The sequence below is a fragment of the Ciconia boyciana genome, chromosome 3 (genome assembly GCF_034638445.1).
Source record: "Ciconia boyciana chromosome 3, ASM3463844v1, whole genome shotgun sequence".
In the NCBI taxonomy this organism is placed as follows: domain Eukaryota; kingdom Metazoa; phylum Chordata; class Aves; order Ciconiiformes; family Ciconiidae; genus Ciconia; species Ciconia boyciana.
Genome location: NC_132936.1, coordinates 118357922 through 118378504, shown reverse-complemented (window position 1 = coordinate 118378504; position 20583 = coordinate 118357922). Strand labels below are relative to the sequence as shown.

The following is a 20583-nucleotide window of genomic DNA, read 5'->3' as shown; positions in this document are numbered from 1 at the left end:
AAGGGAAGCGGTTCACGAAGCCCGAGTCTCCCTCCGCTAAACTTTTCCCGCGGAGAAGAAGTCAGGTACCTCACCCAGCGAGGATGCAAAAAAGTTCAGCAGCGGCAACAACAACAAAAAAACAAACCCCAAGAGGAGCGGTTTTGGGGGTTTCCAGCAATGCCAGGCGAAGGCACTTTTAAAGCCGAAAGGCTGGAAACGTTTGCCCGGGCTCTCGGGATTTTGGGAATGCCTTTTTCTTTTTTCTTCTTGGTTTTTTTAAGGGTTTTCTTTGTTAAAGATTAAGGAGCGAAAGCTAACGCGGCTCCCAGGCAGCGGGGGAAACGGCCACTTTTCATCTATTAAAAGCGAAGGTGTGAATAAACACTTTTAAAGATCCCTGACACTTGCTTGGACCGAAAGAGTAAAAGGCAAGTTGTCAGCAGAGGAACTTTCTTTCCCACCCAGCGCTCGGAGGGGCGGCAGGCAAATTGGGCAAGAAAACTTCTTTCCAGGGCTTTTCCCCTTCCCCAAATCCCTGCTCGCCCGACTCCGGCTGGTTGTTTTCTTTTTTTATTTTTTTTTTTCCTTTCTTCCCCACAAAACTTCAATTTAGGAGGTAGTTGGAAGCAAAAAAGGAGCTCGCATCCAAAATAGAAACAACAATACACATGGCAGTGCATGCTGGTAACCTCTAATTCAAATTAAAGTGACTTTCTTTTTAAAAGAGGTTTGGTTTTTTTTTTGCATATTGCACTGCACCTTTTGTGACCGAATATAAAAACAAGGGGGGGGGGGGGGGGAGGAAAAAAAGAAAAAAAAGTTGTGTTTACTCCCAGCTAGAAGTTATCTTCCGAAAGTGAAGCTGCACATCATCACTAACACAGCAAAACGCTCAGAGACATGCACACATTCAAATATTTCAAGCACTGGTGACTTTAAAAAAGACATCGGTAGGACTAGAGCTACAAAACCAACAAATACAGAGGCTCGGACATATTCACTTACATGCCTGCATGTCATTAATGTATAGAAAGCTTGCCTTTTCCGTGAGAGATCCGGGATGGGGAGTAAAAGAATCAAGAAAATATCAATATATACAGGTTTTAAGCCTACAAGTACAACTGATAAATCCTCCCGCTCCAGGACACAGCGCTTTGTGCCCCCGCTCCGAAGAGGAGGGGGAAAAAGAAAAAAAAAAAGAAACTTTTTTCGCAGCGTCTCTGTCAGCCACGTTTCAATATTATTTCACATTTGAAATCCATTTTTTTTTTTTAATACGTACCCTTTGCGCCATCGGCCTGCTTGCTCCCTTCCTACTTCAACTTCTAATATATCCTCTTTAAGGCCAGTGTGAAAAGAAAGAAACGCGAAGTTCCCCCCCCCTCACCCCCCCAAAAAATGCAAAAATCCCTTAGCGTCGCCAGCAATGAAAGCAATCGAGTAAAATCTTCGGCTTGCTGGATCTCAGCGAAGCGATACGGTAACTCAGCATTAAAAAAGGAGAAAAAAAAAAATTAGAAGGGAAAAAAAAAATCAACTCTCCCTCCTTCCTTCCTTCTTTTTTCTTTCTTTCTTTCCTCTCTCCCTGTCTCTCTCTCTCTCTCCCCTCTCGTTTCCAAGACAGCAGCGGGGCGAAAGCAAATATCCTTTCCCCAAATCAGGGTGGTTTTTTTTTTTTTCTTTTTTTTTTTTTTTTAAAGTGCCCCTCAAACCCAACTACCAAGTCTCATGGCTTTTTGCCACTCCGGCTGTCAATCACAGGCGAGGTTGTCAAGGTGGTGAATGACTGATGATGATCCGCTGCGTGTGCTCCCACCGCGCAGGACACCTCAAATGTTAATTTTCGAGCGCGCTCACCCAAAAAAAAAAAAAAAAAAAAAAAAAAGGAAAAAATTATGAAAAAAGGAGAAAAATTAAAAATCGCGGGAGGAGGAGAAGGAAGAAGAGGAGGGGGAAAAATTAAAAATTAAAAAGGCTCGCTAACGCGCCGGCTCTCCTTTTATTATGGTTATTATGATGATGATGATGATGATGGGGGGGTTTTTTTCGCTCCTCCTCGGATCGCTCCTAATTCCTCGCCGGCGCCGGCTCGCTCTGCCCCTGCGCGGCCGCCGGGCGAGGCTGGCGGAGGCGGAGGCGGGCCGGGCGCGGGCGCGGGTGCCGGGCGGAGCGCCGCGCGGCGCGGGGCGGGCGCGGGGAGGAAGGGCAGCGGGGAGGGGGCGGGGGGGAGGCGCGCCGCTGCCGCCGCGGGCCGCGCGCTGCCGGGCGTCCGCCGCCGCCGCCGCCGCCGCCGCCGCACCGCCGCGGCGAGCGCAGCGCAGCGCCGGGCTGGAGCAGACTGCGGGAACCCGGAAGTAGTGGTGGCCATAACAGGTCGCGTCTTACACAATGCGCTGGGCGGCAGCAACTCCGCCACCGGCGCAGGGGGGCGCGCCGCCCGCCCCGCGCCCGCGCAGCGCCGCGCCCCCGCCCCGCTTGGGGGGGGGGGTGTTGTGCTGGATACACCGCCCCCTCCCGGCCCTGCCCTCCGCACCCCCTCCAGTGTGTCCGCCCCACGGGTGGGTGTGGGGGCGCTCCCGTCCCCTTTGTCTGCCGCCGCCGCCGCCCCGCTCCGCGCCCGCGCAGCGCCCTGGGGCCGCGCCGCCGCCCGCCCCTCGCTCCCCCGCCTGCCTCTTCCCCCCCCCGGCAGCTCCCCCCGCGGCCGCCGGCCGAGTGAGCTCACCCAGCCCCCGGCCGCCGCCGCCGCGCCGCCGCCGACCAATCAGCGCCGCGCCGCCCCGCGCCGCGCCCCCATTGGTCCGGGCGGGAAGCGGGGCTCGGACCGGCGCGCCGCGGGGGGGGAGCGCGCCGGGGCGCCCCGGCGCGCTCCCCCCCCGCCCCCTTCCGCGGCCGCGCTGCCCTGCGCGGGGTGCGCCCCCACCCGCGTAGCCGGGGGTCCGCTGCCGTCCAAAAGCACAGCCATCCCTCCCCGCGGTCCCGCGGGCCCCCGCCGGGCTGGGAGCGGAAAGCTCGCCGTGTCCTTTCCTCCCCGTACCTGCGGGCCGGGCTGCGCGCAGCCCCGGCCGGGCGCTGGCGGGGAAAGCTTCCCCGGCCCCATCGCATCTCCTGCCCGGGGAAGGTGGGGGGAAGAGGGAGAACCCCCTCCGCCCGGTAGCCTGGTGCGGCGGTCCCCGAGTGAGCTGCTCTGTGTGTGTGTGTGTGTGTGTGTGGCGGGGGGAGCGGTGGGGGGTTACTCCGGTAAAACCCCCGGGGCAGGGGAGAAGCCGCTCCGCTGCCGAGCGCCGGGGGTGGCGGGCAGCGGCGGGCAGCGGCTCGGGCCCCGCCGCCACGTCTCAAACTTCAGGGAAACCCGTTTCGACACCCTCCCCCCCCCCCTTTCCGCTAGGACCGGCCTTTTATCCCGGCGAGGGAAATAAAGACCTCTCAGGTAAGAGCCATTTTAATACACTAACCCCCACCCACCCCACGCGTCCGTGGTGGGAGCCGACCCACGGGCGTGGGGTTGATCTCTCTATCTATTTACCCGGGGAACGGCGCTCGGTAGCGATTCCCCATCTCGCAGGTCTCTTGCAGGAGGAGGCTGCAGCTTAACTCCCAGAGCCGCAACCCCCTCCTCTCCCCATCCCTTCTTCCTCCCCCCCCTCAAAAAATTAAGAAGAAGAAAAAAAACTAAAAAAACCCCTTTTAAGCGTCTCTACCAGGCCTTTGTAAGATTAATTCAGCGCAACCCAGCCTAAAACACTTTTACAATGTAATTACAGTCGTACAAATTGTTTGCCCAAACCTCATTCTGGATAAGGATTTTACAATTAGCAAACAGTTATTACTCTTAGGGCTTGCTGCGAGAAATTGGCGCTGCGCGCCTCTCCGCTTGCAATAGACCGGCCATAAAAAAACGGGGGGGGGGGGGGGGCCTAATCCGGGCAGCAATTAATCATCTATTAAAAGGGAAAAAGTAAACGGACAGTTCCGCGCTGTCTCGGTAAACTCCCGCCGAGGCTGATGGGCTGCGCGGCGGCAGCGACCCGCGCAGCATCTCGCCCCGCTGCCTTTTTAGGCAAAGCGGCTCTTTTTGGGGTGGGTTGATTTTTTTGGTGCCAAAACTTGCTGTTTTGCAGGAATCTATTGACGCTTGCCCATCGCACGGTGGAAAGAGAGAGAGAGAGAGGGGAGCGTGGGGAATGAGGCACGGGGGGGGGAGAAAAAGCAAAGAGCGAGGGGGGTTTGCTGGGTGCCCGGGCCGGGCAGCGGCCTCGCTGCGGAGCGCGGTGCGCTGCGCGGTGCGCTGCGCGGCCCCGGCGGCCCCCCCGGTCCCGTGTCTCCCCCCCACGGGCCTTTCGCGGAGGGGTCCGCCTAGCTGAGGCAAAAAAAGGCGTCTGGGGAGCAAGGGAGCCTCCTCCACGAGGTGGAATCTGGGTGCATTTGCCTATCGGATAATAAATGAGGCTTTTAATCAGGCTGAATTTCCCAGCTTAAGGAAAGAATTAGTCATACCTAGGAACAATCCGATGTTTTCTAGCTGGCTTCCCTGCCGCCTTCCTAGCAGGGATTTGGGGGGGGGAAGAATTAGCATCCAAGTGTGCTCTTTCATCATTAATATTGAAATTTGAAAACTGAAATAGGAACAACCAGAAGAGACAAACAAACAAGAAACCGCAGAAGAAAGCGTTTGAAGGGCGGCCGAGAGATAATCCAGGAATGCTTCAGATAAGGGGGGGGGGAGCGATACGTGCGGAGATACCCGAAAAATCAGAGCCTGATGAAACGGTTGGAAGCGGGATGGGGGAAAAAAAGAACCCAACCTGCTTAAAGACCTATTAAAGGACAGACCCACGGAGGAGGGGGGAAGTGATAATAAAAGGAGGTTAACTGCGAGGGGTTTAAGCCAGCAGACGAAGCGCAGCGCCTGGACTTTCGGGGCTTGTTTACTCCCTCCCGATTCGGAACACAAAGAGCGGCGGGTCCGGCCGGGCACTCAGCCCGGGGTCAGCTGCCGGTACCGACAGCCAAGGGGCAAACCCGCTCGGGCCCTGGGTGTCGCCGGCAGCCCGGGGCGGGCGATGCGGGACCGGCGCCCCGGCCGCGGCGGCCCCGGGGAGAGGCGGGGAGGGGGGGATGTCTGTCCGCTCCCGCCCCACCGCCGGCCCTGACGTTTGCAGAAGTTATGGGGGTCTTTTATTAATTAAATGGAGGGCTTCGTAAAATATTCCCAATAAAATTTACGGTTGTCTTAAAACTTTCTAAACACCGCTATAAATTTTTTTAAATAAAATTAACTGGGAAATGAGTTACTGGCCGGGATTTTTGTCACTTCAACTTCTCTCCGGCAGCGGTGCCGGCGGAGGGGAGGCAAGGCAAGGCAAGGCAAAGCAAGGCACGCACAAAAGCAGCCTTTCAGGGACAAAAGTTTGCGGCGGCTGCCAGCTTTACCCCGCGGTGGCACCTCGGGGTAGCCCGGGCGAGACAGAGCAGAGCCTTCCCATTGCACGCTACAATTAGACGATTTCAGCCTAAAAATCCCCGGAATAACCCCAGAGCCCGGCAGCACGATAGTCTTGGGGTTGGTATTTGTGTTGTTTTTTTTTTCTTTAGGCGCCACAAGTTCATTTGTATTGCGGAAGCGCTGCTCCGCTCCGGTGTTTGCAGCGATACCTGTATTTAGCCCCGCTGCCTGCCCGCATTTCTTTACTCCCTGCCTATGCCAAGCCCTCTCCCTTTGCGACTGATATTACTATACTTCTCGTTGAATGAAATAATAATAATTATGAAAAAAATTGCTGGATAAAACTCTGGCTGCTTAATTAAAGAAAAGAAAAAAAAAAAAAAGCTGCTCGACTGTTTCGCATCTGAAGGATTGAGCTGTTGTGCCGTCTACTGGGCGACGGGGAAACTACAGCCAGAAATGCCGTCAAACTTTCTGCGGGAGAAAAGTACACTTCTCGGTGATTTGGAGGGGCCGGAGGCGCCGAATTTCTCGGTAGAAGCAGAAGAAAAGCGATCCCCGGACAGAAAAGCCGTAGACGCAATTATTATTTCCTTCGGTTCCACCTGTATAGTTGTATAAAAACTCCACTTTTAAGCGCTCGGGATTTTATTGACTGCAGTGCGCGAAGCCATCAGCTGCATTAAGGGGGGGTATGGTAAAGATGGTTTGAGTTTCCCCGTGGGAGGCGGTTGGACATTAGCTAAATATGTGGGGGGAGGGAAATAAAAAAAAGAAGGGGGTGAATATTTGCAAATGGTTAAAAACCTTCTCCTCCGCCACCAGCCGGCTGCAGCCGTGGGGCAGCGGGAGCGCTCCCAGCCCGGGCAGCTCCGAGCCCCGAGGATGCTCTCGGGGGGAGCAAAGGCAATCGGCTTGGTGCCTCGACAGCAGCAGGAGGGGGATTTACGCCAGCACAGCCTTACTCTCGGCTTAAACGAAGCACACACGTTGCCGTTCTCAGTGCCCGAGCCTTTGCCCGTGCCCGAGCCGCGGATGCTCGCAGGCAGAGGCAGCCAGGCTGGGTGATTCCCCTCTCCCCTCTCCCTGCCGCTCGGCTCTCCGCTCCGTGGCGGCGGGGATGCTCTCCTCCAAAAACCAAAGTTCAAGAAGAGACGCAGAAAAATAAGTTTTTTTCGGTTTTGTTTAAAAAAAAAGCCAACCCACCTTTAAAAAAAAAAACAAAACACGAACCCTGGACTTTCGCGGGACGAGAGGCGCAGCGGGGCTGTGAAATGCAAAGCCTTTGTCGTGCTTACAGAGAGTGTCAGCAGCCGACTGTACGTGTAGATAAAAATCTAGTAGTCTACGTGAGCTCAAAGGAGTTTTTTAAAGCCAAGATCTCTAAGCGTCTCTTCTGAAGCCACACATATGCACGCACGGAGCCTAAAAAGCCGGAGACACCCACGTAGCTGAACAATAGGGGTTTTAAGTATGTTAAATGAAGGTATAAGCAAACTCCTCTGCCACTTGTAGCCGACCAACTCCGACGGCTCTCTGCCTTCGGAGCCACTTGCCAGAGTTCAACAGAGGGTGACATTAGCCTAAAATATTCGATACCTTTTTTGCTAGAGACTTTCCCCACTTCTTCTGGGCTAAGCTCAGCTCCGAGCTCGTCTCTGCGGGTAAAATTGCTGCCTTTGAAGGAAAACGACAACCTGCCTGATCTTTTATCAGCAAGGGACTACGGATACTTTCCTAAAGCGCATAAAGTACTTTCCTGAAGCACGTAAAGCAGAAATTCAATGATCCCGTGCCCCTGGTATAAGAAGTTGAACGCCCCTCTTCTGAAGAGTCGAACGAAGTATCTTACCCTTGTAAATGAGCCTGAAAGGACTTGCGACATAGTACGAGAAGCACATTAGCGACTAACAAAATAACACTCCAATTTCAAACCACAGGGAATTGAACATTGGTATCTGACAGTACCTCGGCTGCACTAGAGCAAAGCGGAGTTTTGTCAGAGCCTTTCCATTTGGTGTTTTCCTCCAAACTAATTTTCAATATTGCTCCATTGCTATTACCTAACCCCGTATTCAGCTTGGCTAATGAGCCCATTACAGAACTATTTCGCCTTGCCTCTGATGCCGATTGCAGAGGATGGGCATTAATGGGCGCGGGGATCTGGAGCTGTTAAGCACGGTGGGACGGGAGGAAGCCGGGGGGCTCTCTGAAGGCTCGGGCTTGCCCTTCAAGCCGCGGAGATGGCTTTCTGCGAACGACACCATCTGGGTAAAGCTGGGTATAAATCACCCACGCTTTATAAATTACAAATATAAAGGAAAATCAGGAGCAAAGCTCTGTGTCCGCCGGGGCGGGGCGGGGCGCGCAGGGGCTCGGGGCGGCCCCGGGGGAGGGCGGGCGGCGCCGGGCGCTCCCGGGACCCGCATCCAGCCCGGCCCGGCCCCGCCGGACCCCCCGGCCCCGGCCCCGGGCACCGACGTGTGCTTGGGCGTGCAAGGGGCCGGGGAGGCAGGGGAAAGGGCCAGGGTCCCCGCACCCCCCGCCCCAAGAGTTACCGGCTGCCCGCAGCTCCCCCCAGGACAGCGCAACCCGCCGCTATCTGCATCTGCGGGCGCATTATCATAGACTTCTGCATAATTGCATATTGACTTTACTAAATGGAGCCGCAGAGCTATTTAAACAGCTCTCTCTCCCACCCGCAAACAATTCTCTCGGCAAGGAACAAAAAAAAGAGAAAAAAAATAAAGGGCTGCCAAAGAGCTTCAAGTTGCTCTTGCTCCTTCGTTTTGAAGCGTTTATAGGGCACAAGCGGGTCATCTCTGCGCGGTTTGGACCCGGGTTGGTGTGCGTGAGTGCAGGCAAGCAGAGGGGATCTGCGGGAGAGCGTGTGACAGCCGGGATGGGTGGCTGTCATTCACTTCGGGGTCGTATAGGTGAGCGTGTGGACGTATGTGTGTATATTCTGAGCTCCCTTGGACAATTTTTGGGCAGCTAGGACGGCCGTGAGAAAAGCGCATGTGGGTATGCGTGTGTGCGCGCACACGAAGGACCGCTCTGAGGACAACTTAGGAAGAAACCCTCCTCGCTAACCATTTTTAAAACCTCCCTTGGAGGAGAGGCACTCAAACGCGGCGTCCCCCTTTCCCTACGCCTCCCCAGTCACAGCAGTGCCACGCAAGCCACGTCAGCCCCAAACCACGGAGCCGGGCTTCGCCTCCGAGGACAGGAGTGCTCATCCTCTGCCTGTGCTGCCCACCGCTTTGCCGTCCCCTCTCCGTCCTCCCCACTCGGAGGCTGGAGCAGAGGCAGCTGCCCTTGCCCTTGAGCCTTGCAGGGGAGGGCGGCCTCCTCCCGCACCAAGGCCGGCTCCCCAAGGCAGCAGCTGTGAGAAGCAGGCAGGGAGGAAAAAAAAGTGAAGGAGAGAAGGAGGGGGGGGTCGGGGAGGGAGGCGGTGAAAGCTGCACTTTCCTCCGAGCCGAGCGAGCGTCCCCTCGGAGGGGCCCCAGCCCCAGGAGCTGCCTCCCGAACCCTGGGCCTCCCACATGGCAGCAGCAGCATCGCCTCCCCCGCAGCCCCGCAGCCCCGGCGAGGGCAGCCCCGCATCGTGGCTCGGCCCCCGGCTGCTCCCCGCCGGCCTCGTGGGTCTGTGATGGGGGGCCGGCAAGACGTGCGGGGACCGAGTCAGGCCCATGCGCTGGTTTCAGATGGGAAACTCCGACGGCTTGGGGATTCGGAGCATCCTGCACGATGATGTGACGCCAACGGTCATTTTGTGTGGCTTGTTTAAAGGGTTCATAGAAAGATCTGCAGGGATCTGCAGTTGTCAAAGGGAAACCCCAGTCAGAAGAATCCACTGAGATGCGTCAAGAGAGCGTTTTCTTCCAGCTTACCCCACCGATCACTTTTTTTACCTTGAGGATGTTAGCTTTGCGTGAGAAGCTGTAATTGTACTTTGAAGAAAATGCTCTCCTGCTCTTACCCTCACTAAGTCGTGGCAACAGGACAAGAAATCAGATAGGAACCCAAACTCTGGAAAGGGAGGGTTTTTTACATGGAACCAGAGAAACATCTAGTAGAGCAAGCAGCTATGCTCTCCTCAACTGCAATATTATTTCCTTGCATTTAGTAGACTTCAGATCAATTGAATACTCTGTATTTTAGCTAAGAAGGCTCCCAGCATGCTTTGAGGGGGACTATCCCACCATTCAACCTTTCAGTTCAATTTTCCAAAGATATTTTGCTTCTTTTCTCAACACTACAGCGACCATCGTCCACACAAAATTGGGCACCTAATTCCTGCCAGAGATATAAACCATCTTTAGCAAACGTGGGCAGTAAGCCACACTTCAGGAGTTCTCTACCGGACCAAGTCTTGTTGAAAGTCATCTTTTGAAAAGGGTTGTACCTTTCTGAAGGTAGATATCCATTGTAGCGCACGTAGACATGACCAAAGTAGCTTTGAACCTCTCCGTTGTGGAGCCAACAAAAGCACGTCAGCAGGCTCTACCCACCCAAGCAGTTCCCAGGGGATTTTGGGGACACTGAATTCTTTGCCTCACCCCTCTTTTTCTCTCAAAACACTGCTTTTATGCCTCTCTGGATGCAAACAGGAGCAGAATGGAGTCAAGTTTTCTGAGATGCATTTACCCCCCGTCAGATAAAGGTGAACCATGGAGATGCACTAGCCTGGCTATCGCTTCGGTCCTCCTCTCCATCTCTACTGTCCCTTTTAATTTGATCTTGCTTGAGTGCACCCCCTGAAAGGGGACCGCTCAGCCAAACCTTGTGTGATGGCTTGCGGCATCGGGGTTGCCACCATAGCAGATGAACATCTTACGAGCATGTGTGCAAGACGGGAAATCCTCATTCCACAGCCAGAGCACTTGAAGTACAGAACGTTTTCAAGGGACTCGACCAAGAAACTACGTGGTGGTGCAAGGAACAGAGGTGAGATACTTTGCCTCTCAGGCCTCCGCTTGAAGACAAGCTGTTCCCACCCCTCTCTTCATTAACTCATAAATAGCAACCCTGGACCTTGCCCAGATCTCTCCCCCCACAGAATTTAAATTATTTTTGCCATATCATCCTAGATCATATATCTTCTTTTATGTTTCCAAGTTGAAGTTTATTATAGTTTATTATAGTTGTCTGCATTGCTGATCATTTGTAACCCTTTCTATTATTTTCCTGTCCTTGCTAGTATTTGAAATGCTTCTTCCTTTGGTCCTCTTTTCAAATTTTATTACTATACTGCTCACCCCATTTTTCCACCAAGCCCATTCTGCTTTGCTTTTATTCTCGCCAAACTTGAGGCCGCTGCTGCTCCTTCTTCTTTGCTGTACAGCACCACCAGATTAATTTTTTTTCAGCCTTTTCCATACACACTACGCCTCTCTGTTGATGAAGAGACCCTCACCGGGTTTCACCAGCGCCAGCCACGTTGTCCTTGCCATTAGTGTTACATTTCTAGTTATTCTTGCTTCTTCCCAAAGCCTTTGAAGTCGTGTAGAGACCATTTGATTCATTAGTACGCTCAGTCTTGCAGTAACTCTAGCTTCTGCTGTAGTTTCTGTATTAGAAGCACATGTTGGGTCTGTAAGTTAGGGGAAAGCTCCACTGTCTGACTTCCCTACACAGTTCAAATTCTGCTTTAAAAATCTTTTCCTTGCTGAACTCGAGTGGCTGGTGGCTTTCTGCCCTGGGTTTCCGTACCTGGTAATGCTGCATCCTCCTCTCTCCCTCCCTACTTCGACGACAAACTCTTGTGAGCAATAGGCTTTCTCTTGCTGTGCATCTCCAGACTGGAAGGTTTTATGACAGTTGCATGTATTTGCAGTACTCTTCACAGTTTTTCAGAAGAGCTGCAGTTATCTTGAATATTTCCTTACTGAGACGTCACTTAGCTTCACGTAGGCTGAGATCCGCTGGGAGCACTCTTCACTAGATGTCCTTACAGCATCTTCGTTGGCCTCGTTGGGTCGGGAGGCAGATAACCGCCTCATTTCTTCTTCTGGCCATTGGGATGTTCGGCCAGGCTCCTCCACGAGGGACACCTGAAAGGATCTCTTGCCTTCTTGACTCAGGTGGCTCCTCCCAAAGCCATTCTCAAAAAACAACAGTGTGGGCATCAAAGATACACAATGTGGCTTGACACACATTCCTTGCTTAGTCTTCCTGTGCTGTCCTTTGCCTCCACAGAGTGTGGCTCCTGGGTCTTCACCTCCTTTGATTGCTTGTTCACTGCCTGGTGGGTTTGTGTGTTCCTCCAAACGCATGATGAGACCATCACAAACAGCCACTAACTCTCAGACGAACTTTACCTCATCAGCGTATTAAAAGACATAGAGTTTTGAGTAAGAGACCTCCTAAGAAAACTCCACCACGGGACCACTTGTTGCTCTGGGCATGTAGTTTATTCCATTCCCTCTTTCCAGTGCTTTTTCTAAAGCTCTTCTTACCTGCCTGACTCTTAATATAGATTTTGTTTAGGAAACCAAGCCTGCCTGCCTCATGTTTTCCCTTGGATCTGTTCCCTGCTCCTAGCCAAGGTTGCCTATGGATCGTGCTTTGAAGTTCTTCTGCGACACATTGGCTGCAGTCAGTGACTCTTCCCTCGGCTGACGTCACCTCGGGGGTCCCTCTCCAGCGGGCTGAGAGTCACATCGCCTCCACTTGCTTTGATCAAAATGAAATCCATTTACAAGCGCCTGACGAGCCGGCACAAACAGGCCCACAGGTTTCTAGCCAAAACTAGCCGACATAAAAATATCCCAGCTTTAACTGCGGTCAGGTCCTTAAACTAGCTAAGATGAGGCAAAGCCCAGAAGAAAAAACATCTAATTTCAATTTATGAGTAGTTTCTGTTTGTTTAGCTCAAATGAATCCCTCATCATCAATTAAGCAAAATCAATGTAAGATCCGTTTAAATCAAAGTGAGTGTCCATACAGGGTTTTACCTCTGTATTTTTAAAAGTTAATCTAAAATTACACTTCAAATCTCTTTCCTGCTTGGAAAAGGCCCGTTTCTAGAGACCAGCTGGGCCCTGATTACAAATGGTGTTCAGCTCCAGCAGGTCTGGGTGAAGACGGTGGAAGCAGATGGATCTCAGCGATGCTGGAAATCAGACTCAATCCCAGCGCCTACGGCGATTCAGCTTGCATGGCCTTCAAACCCCGATAAAACCTAGCTTTCAATTGCTGTTCCAATGAGCTGAAGCGGGCGGTCTCTGTGTTAGAAAAGTTCATTTTTCTTTGTGATTATATTGTGAGGCTCTGCTTGTGTTTGCTAAGTTGTTCTCTTGAACTCAATAAGCACAGCAATCATCTAGGAGTGAAAATGAGGGGTTTCAGCCCAGAAGATTACCATCCACTTTACTAAGTTTTCCCCTTTCACGTATTTATAACTATTGAGGGCTATGTTTCGGCAAATCCTCTTCAAAGGGAGGAAGGAAGGAGGGTGTTTGCAGCCAGGCAACTTTGTATAATCCATCTTTTCTTTAAAATCTCAAGCCCTACCGCAAGGAGGACAGGCCCAACCTCGGACAAGTTGAGGAAAACACAGTTTGAAATAAAATACGTTTGAAGCGTTAGGGAAGTAGTTTCTCTATGTGCTCAGTTCTTCGCTTCCCACCCATTTCCCAAACAGTTTGCTCCGGCGTCCCGAATCCATGCATATGCCAGATGTGCGCTGGCACTCACACACACACACCAGCTGTGCCCCAGCACGCACCTTCCTCCCTATGCAAAGCTACCCATTGCCCCACTGGCTTCTCACCCGCAGGAGGGGGATAGCTTGAATTTGTTTTGATATTTTCTTCTTTTGATTGATTGGTTTTTGTCTTTGCTGTTGAGCCCGTCATTCAGTTTTGCTGCCACAAACGGTTAACCCCATAGTGGGAAGCTACGAAATGCTCCCTGAAGGTATTTGGTTGTATCGCTGCAGCCTCCGGTTTTGATGCCCAGGTTTTTTTTCCCCTCCCTAAGACCCACAGAACTGACGGATTATGAAATACCTCTGGGATTACTGGCAGAACTGTTACCTTGCTGAAAAGAGGGTGCAGGCTTTCACGATGGGAAGAAAGGTCTGGAATAGAGAGAATTTGAGCTCAGGCATCACAAGGCATCAGATAACCAACCTGGTCCCTTCACTTTTGCACCCAGTGGGATCTTATTCCCAGACTGGTTTTATGTCGGCACGGGGACACAAAGGCAGAATTTACGTCTGCCAGTGTGCATTAACTCCTGTTCTGACCAGTACTAATTATTGCTAATTATGTGGGACAGTGTTAATTCTTTTAGCAGCGTTACCGCTGGCCTTACACTTCTGAAAGTGCCTTTGGGTGAGGTAGCTTACTTTGAAAAGATATATATGAGGGGAATAAATATAGAGTAGCTAATACACCGTAAATTTACACCACTGGATAGTGAGCTTTAAAGTCTCTAAAACGCAGAGGTCTCTGGGCACGAAGACAGACAAACCCTTGAGTAAGAACTACTCAATAGAAAGGGTGGCAGGATCACCCTGTGTGATCTTGGGAAAGTAATTTTGATCTGGCATTTCTCTTCTGTAAAATTGGAAAAATAATATGTCCCTAACCCTCTCAGGGGTATAATATTTATTTTCTCTGCCTTGCCAATCATTCTCTTTGCTTTTAAAAAATATTCTCCAAACCCTAATTGTTTTTATGTGTTTGCAGTATAAGACATAAAAGACATAAAACCATCATATTTTTCTATACTGTATTTTCCCCATTGTGTTGTACTGTTACCACGAGCACTTTGCTGTGCAGAGGCTCAGCTATTTGCTGAGAGGATGAATTAAGACATCTAAAGTGCTTCAGCATCTTGGCTGAGTGGCACCGCAGAGCTGGAAGGTATCATTAGGCCAAATGGCTCTTTTCTGTGGGAGTGAGAAGCCCAGATTTTTCAATGGATTAAGGAAAACCCATTCACGTTCCTCTGTGCCCTCCATCCTGCAAATATAGGGCAGGAGGCCATGCCTTTGAATCACCGAATTCCCTTCACTCCCTTTGGTCTGGGCGTTTCTCTCCTGACTTGGATGTCAGGGTCCAGCCTGGGAAGTCAGGAGACATTGGATGACCCTGGTCCACGCTGGCGTCAGCATCTCTGCAGTTCAGCTTGGTATATCTCCTTCCAGAGTCTGCACAGGCATCATTAGGGCCCAGCAACATGGTCCTGGATGGTTTTGTTGATGTCGCCATCTCCTTCAGCATGAATGCCGTAAGTTGGGAGGCTTTGCTGTTAGACCCACTAATGTCTGGTCCCTTTGACCCCTAGCAAGGGGCTGGTGCCCACCAGTCTGTCAGATCCATGGAGAAGGGCCAAAAAAATATAGCAGAGGATCTGGCTCATTCATCATTAAATGGTTAAGTGGATCCACGAGGATTCCCAGCTCTCGGAAATTTTTCTTAGTGGCAGGTCACGGCGTGCCAGTGTCAGGGATGTGCTAGTGCTGACAGACGAACGATGTTTCGAAATCTGCTGGTGAAAGGCTGACTTGGTACCCTGCCAGGCTGCACGAGCGGCAGCTCCTCCATGTAACCGGTGTATGGACCGTGCCAGGCTGCCTCTGCCTCCAAGGGTTTCCCATCTTTGGATGGGACCTTTGCCCACGAGTCCCTCCTTCAGTCTCACCAGCAGTCGCTGATGTTTTGTCTGCTTCTCCCATTGCTGGCATTTCGTTGCTGCTGGCTTTTCCCTGGTTACTGAGCGGATGGTCCGGGTAGACATGGCAGCGCAGTGCTGAGAGCCTGCTCCTGCAGCATTGGTGCACTGGTGATCTCTGGGGCTTCTGAAGCCACCCCAGAGATGATCTCCATATCCATAGTTCCTAAAGATATCCCAAAGAGATGCTTCCCCCCTTCCCCTCCAGAAGTGGTAGGTTGGAACACCCTTTCCCTGGCATCACTCACCGCACTGGAAACACTTACTCCAGCCTTTCCCGCTGCTTTCGCAGCAATGCCCGTGTCAGGCTCGGGGGTCTCCAACCTCAGGCAGGCTGCCTCTTCCCCAGGCTCCTTTCTCCAGGGCCTGTGTACTATATTTGGGTTTGTTTTCATCCTTTCCCTGACCATTCGGCTATTTGGAAGCATTTTTCTGAGCGTTTCTCTCAACAATATGTCCAGTAAGCTGGAATCAGATGTACCACAAATGTTTTTTTAACTGTCATCTTTTATATCTGCAGATGGATGCCAAGGTTCTTGACTTTGCATAAAGCAATTATCCATCTGCTTTTCGTTTTTTTTAGGTGAAAGAACAGGAGCCTTGTTCATCTGATGACAGTAGGACGCAAACATGCATCAGTGCTTTCAGTGGCCTGGACGTTTGGCAGTCCCCTCTGCTGCCCTCCCCTCCTACTTTTACAAATAACAGGCAACATTTGGCCATTGCATTCAAATTGAACTTTTGTACTCACTTCTCTCTTAATTCCTAAAATTTTAGGCTTAATAACAAAAAATAAGGGAGGGAGGCTGCATTTTTTATCAATTTATTTCCCTTTTCCACTTTTTCCTATCTGCCCACGACACTTCCTCGCAGCAGGTCCCTGCAAACCAGCACCTGCAAAAAGGCTCAGGTGAGGGAAATGGGACGGCTTATTCTCTCACTTCCCCCAGTTTTAACTCACTTATAATTGTACCGACTTCAGCAGAGCTGCTCTGATTTATGGGGCTGTAAGCGGTGGGACTGCTGTCTGTCCTTTCCTACTCCCTGCCGGAGAGCTGGGGAGAGACAAGCAGTTTCCAAGAGGCTCGCCGGTTCATGTTCATTAATAGCAGCTGTCAGACAGCTCTCGCTGAAGCTCCATGTCCTTTCAAAACCATCATGGCTTTCTACTTCACATAGAAATATGCAGCAGTTTCGTTTGTATAAAACCTGCATGAATAAAAATTTAATCTAAGGCTATCACTGCTGTAACAGCAATAATTTCTCTTAAAGGCTGAACACAAAGAATGCTAAATACCATCTATAAATAAGACTGTATTTAATAGAGGAGAGAAGTGATTTAATAAGCTTACTGGTAAAATCTTTCCTGCCATTTTCAACCCCAAATGTAGGTCTTTTTTCCTGAGCAAAACTGGCTTGCTACGAGGAGAACTCGGGCCCCAGTAAACTGTGATTTTTTAAGGTGAAGTCATTCAACTCAAGCTTTCCTTTCCAATAGGAAGAGGAAAAATATCTACTTAAAGGAAATATTAGTTAATCAGAGTACATCCCTTTCATAATAGAAGCTACTATGGGATTTAAAAGCACATTCTAATTATAATAGTTCCCTAATTATCTGCCTAACATCTCATTTTTCTGTCTAATCCCACTTTTAATTATATAGTACCTTTTTTTGCCCATCACGCAACTGAAGTACTCTATTTTACTGAAAATAAATCCTTTTAACTGGCGATGTCAGAGAAGAAATATTGTCACTGCCCCCTGGAACGTGCACGCTGTCTGGTAGGGAAATGCCTTGCCAGTGGTTTTGGATAAAGCGCCTGGATGTGCCCTTTAGAAACAGTCTCATTTAAAGCCTTGCAGGTTTTCTCAAGCGAGAGAAAACGCTCTAAACCACACGGCTCTCTGCAAATGTGTCCGGCCGCAAAATTTTTCAAGCATTTAGCTTTGTTTTTCAAACTCTTGTGGCTTGGTCCCCCTTCCACTGACGTTCGATGGGATCCCCGCCACCGGCTGATGGTGGAATAGGATTTGGCCTTTGAACCAAGCCAGCATGTAATTTGCAGAACGGAAGCAATATTTGAGCTATGTTATCTATGAGCATCTGGTCATCAAGATCTTGCTTAGCGATTAGTGAGCCGAGAGGAAACCCTATGGAGGGGGGAGAGGAAATCCCGCACGCGGGGTTCCCATTTCCAGCCCCGCCACGGGTTTCCTGCCCTATCCTCGAGCAAATCCCAGCTCTCCGCTTCCCCAGAATAAAAAAAGAATTACCCTTCAGGGGTGTTGTCAGGCTTAATGGATGTTTATAAATTGCTCGAACAAAAGGTGCTACATCAGTAAAAAGTACTCTTCCTGATGATTATTCAAATGCTCATTAAAATACATTTTGCTCCTTCCTTTCCCTTGGCTTGTGTGGGAGGCAACTGAAAGATTTAGTCTTTGTGGGAAAGTGAGAGAGCGAGTGCTTTCCTTTGGGTGTGGGAGCAGCAAGTTTAGAGAGTTATGGACTTTTGGCACACAGGTAGGGTTTCATCCAAGGCTTTTCATCTCCCAGCCAGGCTGCAAGCTCCGACAGACCTGGGGCTGGCAAGTTCCCTCCAGGAAGACAAGCCAGGGATTAATGGTACCAACCCCTGCTCAAATTTGCATGTATCATTTCCTTAGCTTTGCTCCTGTTGGACGTAGGGACCATCCTTTAGTGAAAATTATTCTTAATGTGTATTTAAGCATTAAAAATGAATATGTGTGTGTGATAAAACTTAGGGAATAATTTATAAACAGCTAACATAACGTGAGATATGGAGTAGTTGGCTGCCCTGCAAACCTGTCCAAATGTCTGCACAACCCTAGGATGCTTCTTCCTTCATGGATGTTTCATTATGTCTCACTGACCCCTTCATGGTGGTTTGGTCTGCCAGGGTCTGCTGGCATTTCCAGGCATTAAAAGCTGAAGAAGATATGATATATCTTTATACTTCTTCATACTTTTCACTGCATCGGACAGCAGCTTGGCATCTGAGCTGGCAGTCTAGACGCAACATTTTTCACCCTCCACAGCTACCTAAAGCTGCATATATGACCGCCTACCCTCAAACAGCATCCACAATGAACGATAACGTTTTTTTCTGTCAACTTCCAAATCAGCAGCATTAGCTCTGGATATGAAAAGTACGGATTTCTTGGTGAGGAGTTTTTATCCAAAATGCAAAGAATTTTTGGGCAAAAAGCCGCTGACAAGTAATAATTATTACTGTTTCTAATTAAAGTGCTCTTACTTGCTCCTATTATCATTTTTAAAAGATGGGAGGTGCTTCTGCGGGGCACAGTGACTGCTCCCAAATACAGTCCTGTCCACTCACCCTTGCACTTGTCACATAGTGCATTGGTAGTAAGCCCTCCACCACCATTTTGACTTCTCCATTTTTCCCTCCCCTGGGGGATACTTTTTCTGTCATGTCCTTCCTTTATACCAGGCAAATCCTCATTGCCACTACAGACAGCTGCTGGGATGAACTCAGCCTCCTCTAGCGTGCAGGACCGCAACAACATGGACTGGCACCTTTTGCTTCTCCTTTGCAAAGGCTGAACGGACGGTGCAAAGCGTGAAGTGGGGGTGAGTCAAGCTCCATGAATTTTCCTCCTCCATGCAAGCCCAGTCTGATCCTGACCATGCCCCAGTCTTTGCTCTATACCCATCGGCAGGTGAGAACTAGGCCTGGTATCACCTTGTGCTCTATGCTCAGCCAACCTATGCTAGGTTTCAAGTCTTCCTCTTTTTTTTTTTTTTTTTTTTTTTACTTTTGCAGCTGGTGCCTTTTTCCCTCTGGTACCTCTGTGCCTTCCTTGCATTCCATGTTCATGTGTTGTCCGATCCGTGTTCCTGCAGATCTTGAGGTGGCCTTCAGTGCCTGCCCCTCTCTCATCCAGGACTTGGACATGACGCACATCAAGGAGCTGGAAGAAGGGGCAGGACTGTGTCCATCAGAGCCTTCCTGCCCTCCTCTTCTTCCTCCCGACTTGTCTTCATCCACTGACCACTGTGGCACCGACTCTACCTTCTCCCAGCATGTGGAAAGGGATTGCTTTCACTCAAATGTTGCCTGGCCTGTTCTTCTTTAATAAATGGGTTGTTTAGTTTCATTTTTCATCAGTCAATTTCTTAGCTAATTCAAATAGCCTCTGCTGGGTATAGCAGTGGTGAGACTGGCTGCTCTTTTAACAAACTTAGTTGATTTAGTCAATTATACTGGCAGGCAAACTTTTTCAGCATGCTAAACTATCCTGTGCAGAGGGCTGATGCTCCATGAAGCGTCTTAGCCCCAGGACAGGGGCACCATGACCTGAGGGGGCCGGTGGACTGCCAACAACAGTGTATGGGGACAAATCCAGTCCCCCAAGTGAGCAGCAGGGCTGTGCAGCCTGTGAAAACCTAGTCCTCGGCTGTTTGCATGCCTCATCTCACCCCTCTGCAAGAAGGAGCTGTAAGACCCCACGCCTTGTCCACCACCCTCCCCAACCCTCAAATCTGACAACTTTAAACAAAAAGTGCCCTCTTTGTACAAAAAGGCGTTAATAAAATTAGCCCACTTGGTTCACAAAGCGAAGGGCGACTTGAACTTTGGAAGGACGCAGACATGTAGATATTACTGATAACTAAGCAAGAGAAACAACAGGTCTTCCTCCTAACACTACCTTGCTACGGCCAGTAAGGATATGGTAAGGACTGCTGCAGGCTCATCTGCTGCTAGAAATCAGCCCCCACGTAACGCTTATCTTTGTGTAGAAGTCTCTGTCCTAGAACACTGAGACCTAACAGCATGGTCCCACAGCTGCCACTTGTCTGGAGCAAGGCTCAGATCATGCTCTTCACAGAACATAACTAGAGCCGTAGCCAAACTGTAGATGCAAAAGAGCCTTACATGGACCAGTATCTTCTGCTTAAAGCTCCAAGATACACATGGCTCTGCTGGGGTGTGGTGGGGATGCAGAGGCAGGTACAGCAGACCCTGCAGCAGCAGGTTCTACAAAATCAGTGAGGGCATGGGCTGAAAATGGAAACCACTGGGGTTTTTTATGCTGAAACTGCCCCCTTCACCCCCACAGCTTTCACCCCAAAACAACAGTGGAGGAGCTGGTCCTGCTCAAGGACTCCTCCTTTTCGTCTACATCCTCTCGACCTTTCTCTGCCAAGTCTCTCGAGGCAGTTTGAGGTCATTTCCCCATCTGAAAAATTACTGTTAGAGACCAACCCCTCAACTTGTTCCAGGACTCGAGGAGCGAGATGCATTTCTTCCTTGCCAAAAAGATATTCAGGCAGAAACTCTCTTGGCAGAAATGTATGGGTTTTCTGGCCCTATCTCTGCATTTGGATACATTCTGTTACACAGGATGATGCAATCCCTGTATATCTCAACAGAAGCACGTATTAAGATACTCCTCATTTTTTCTGATGGCCAGACATGCTTTTC

General features: G+C 50.5%; 1 protein-coding gene and 1 long non-coding RNA gene across 6 annotated transcripts in view; one reads left to right on the top strand and one right to left on the bottom strand.

Moving 5' to 3' along the window:
- MEIS1 (Meis homeobox 1) overlaps positions 1-3136 on the bottom strand; it is a 110841-nt gene extending 107705 nt beyond the window's left edge. Inside the window, exon 1 of one of the 5 annotated variants that reach the window (XM_072857375.1) lies at positions 3017-3136. In XM_072857375.1, coding sequence (XP_072713476.1) covers positions 3017-3079 — 63 coding nt within the window. In that variant the 5' untranslated portion in view covers positions 3080-3136. Of the gene's footprint in view, positions 1-1264; positions 2199-3016 lie in introns of those variants that run through there. The other 4 variants (XM_072857373.1, XM_072857376.1, XM_072857374.1 and 1 more) reach the window with 4 other exon arrangements.
- On the top strand, positions 2858-19255 carry LOC140649741 (uncharacterized). Its single transcript, XR_012041740.1, has 4 exons — positions 2858-3409; positions 15696-16022; positions 18589-18728; positions 19002-19255. It is a non-coding gene; the product is annotated as an uncharacterized lncRNA (long non-coding RNA).
- Positions 19256-20583: the final 1328 nt, after the last annotated feature.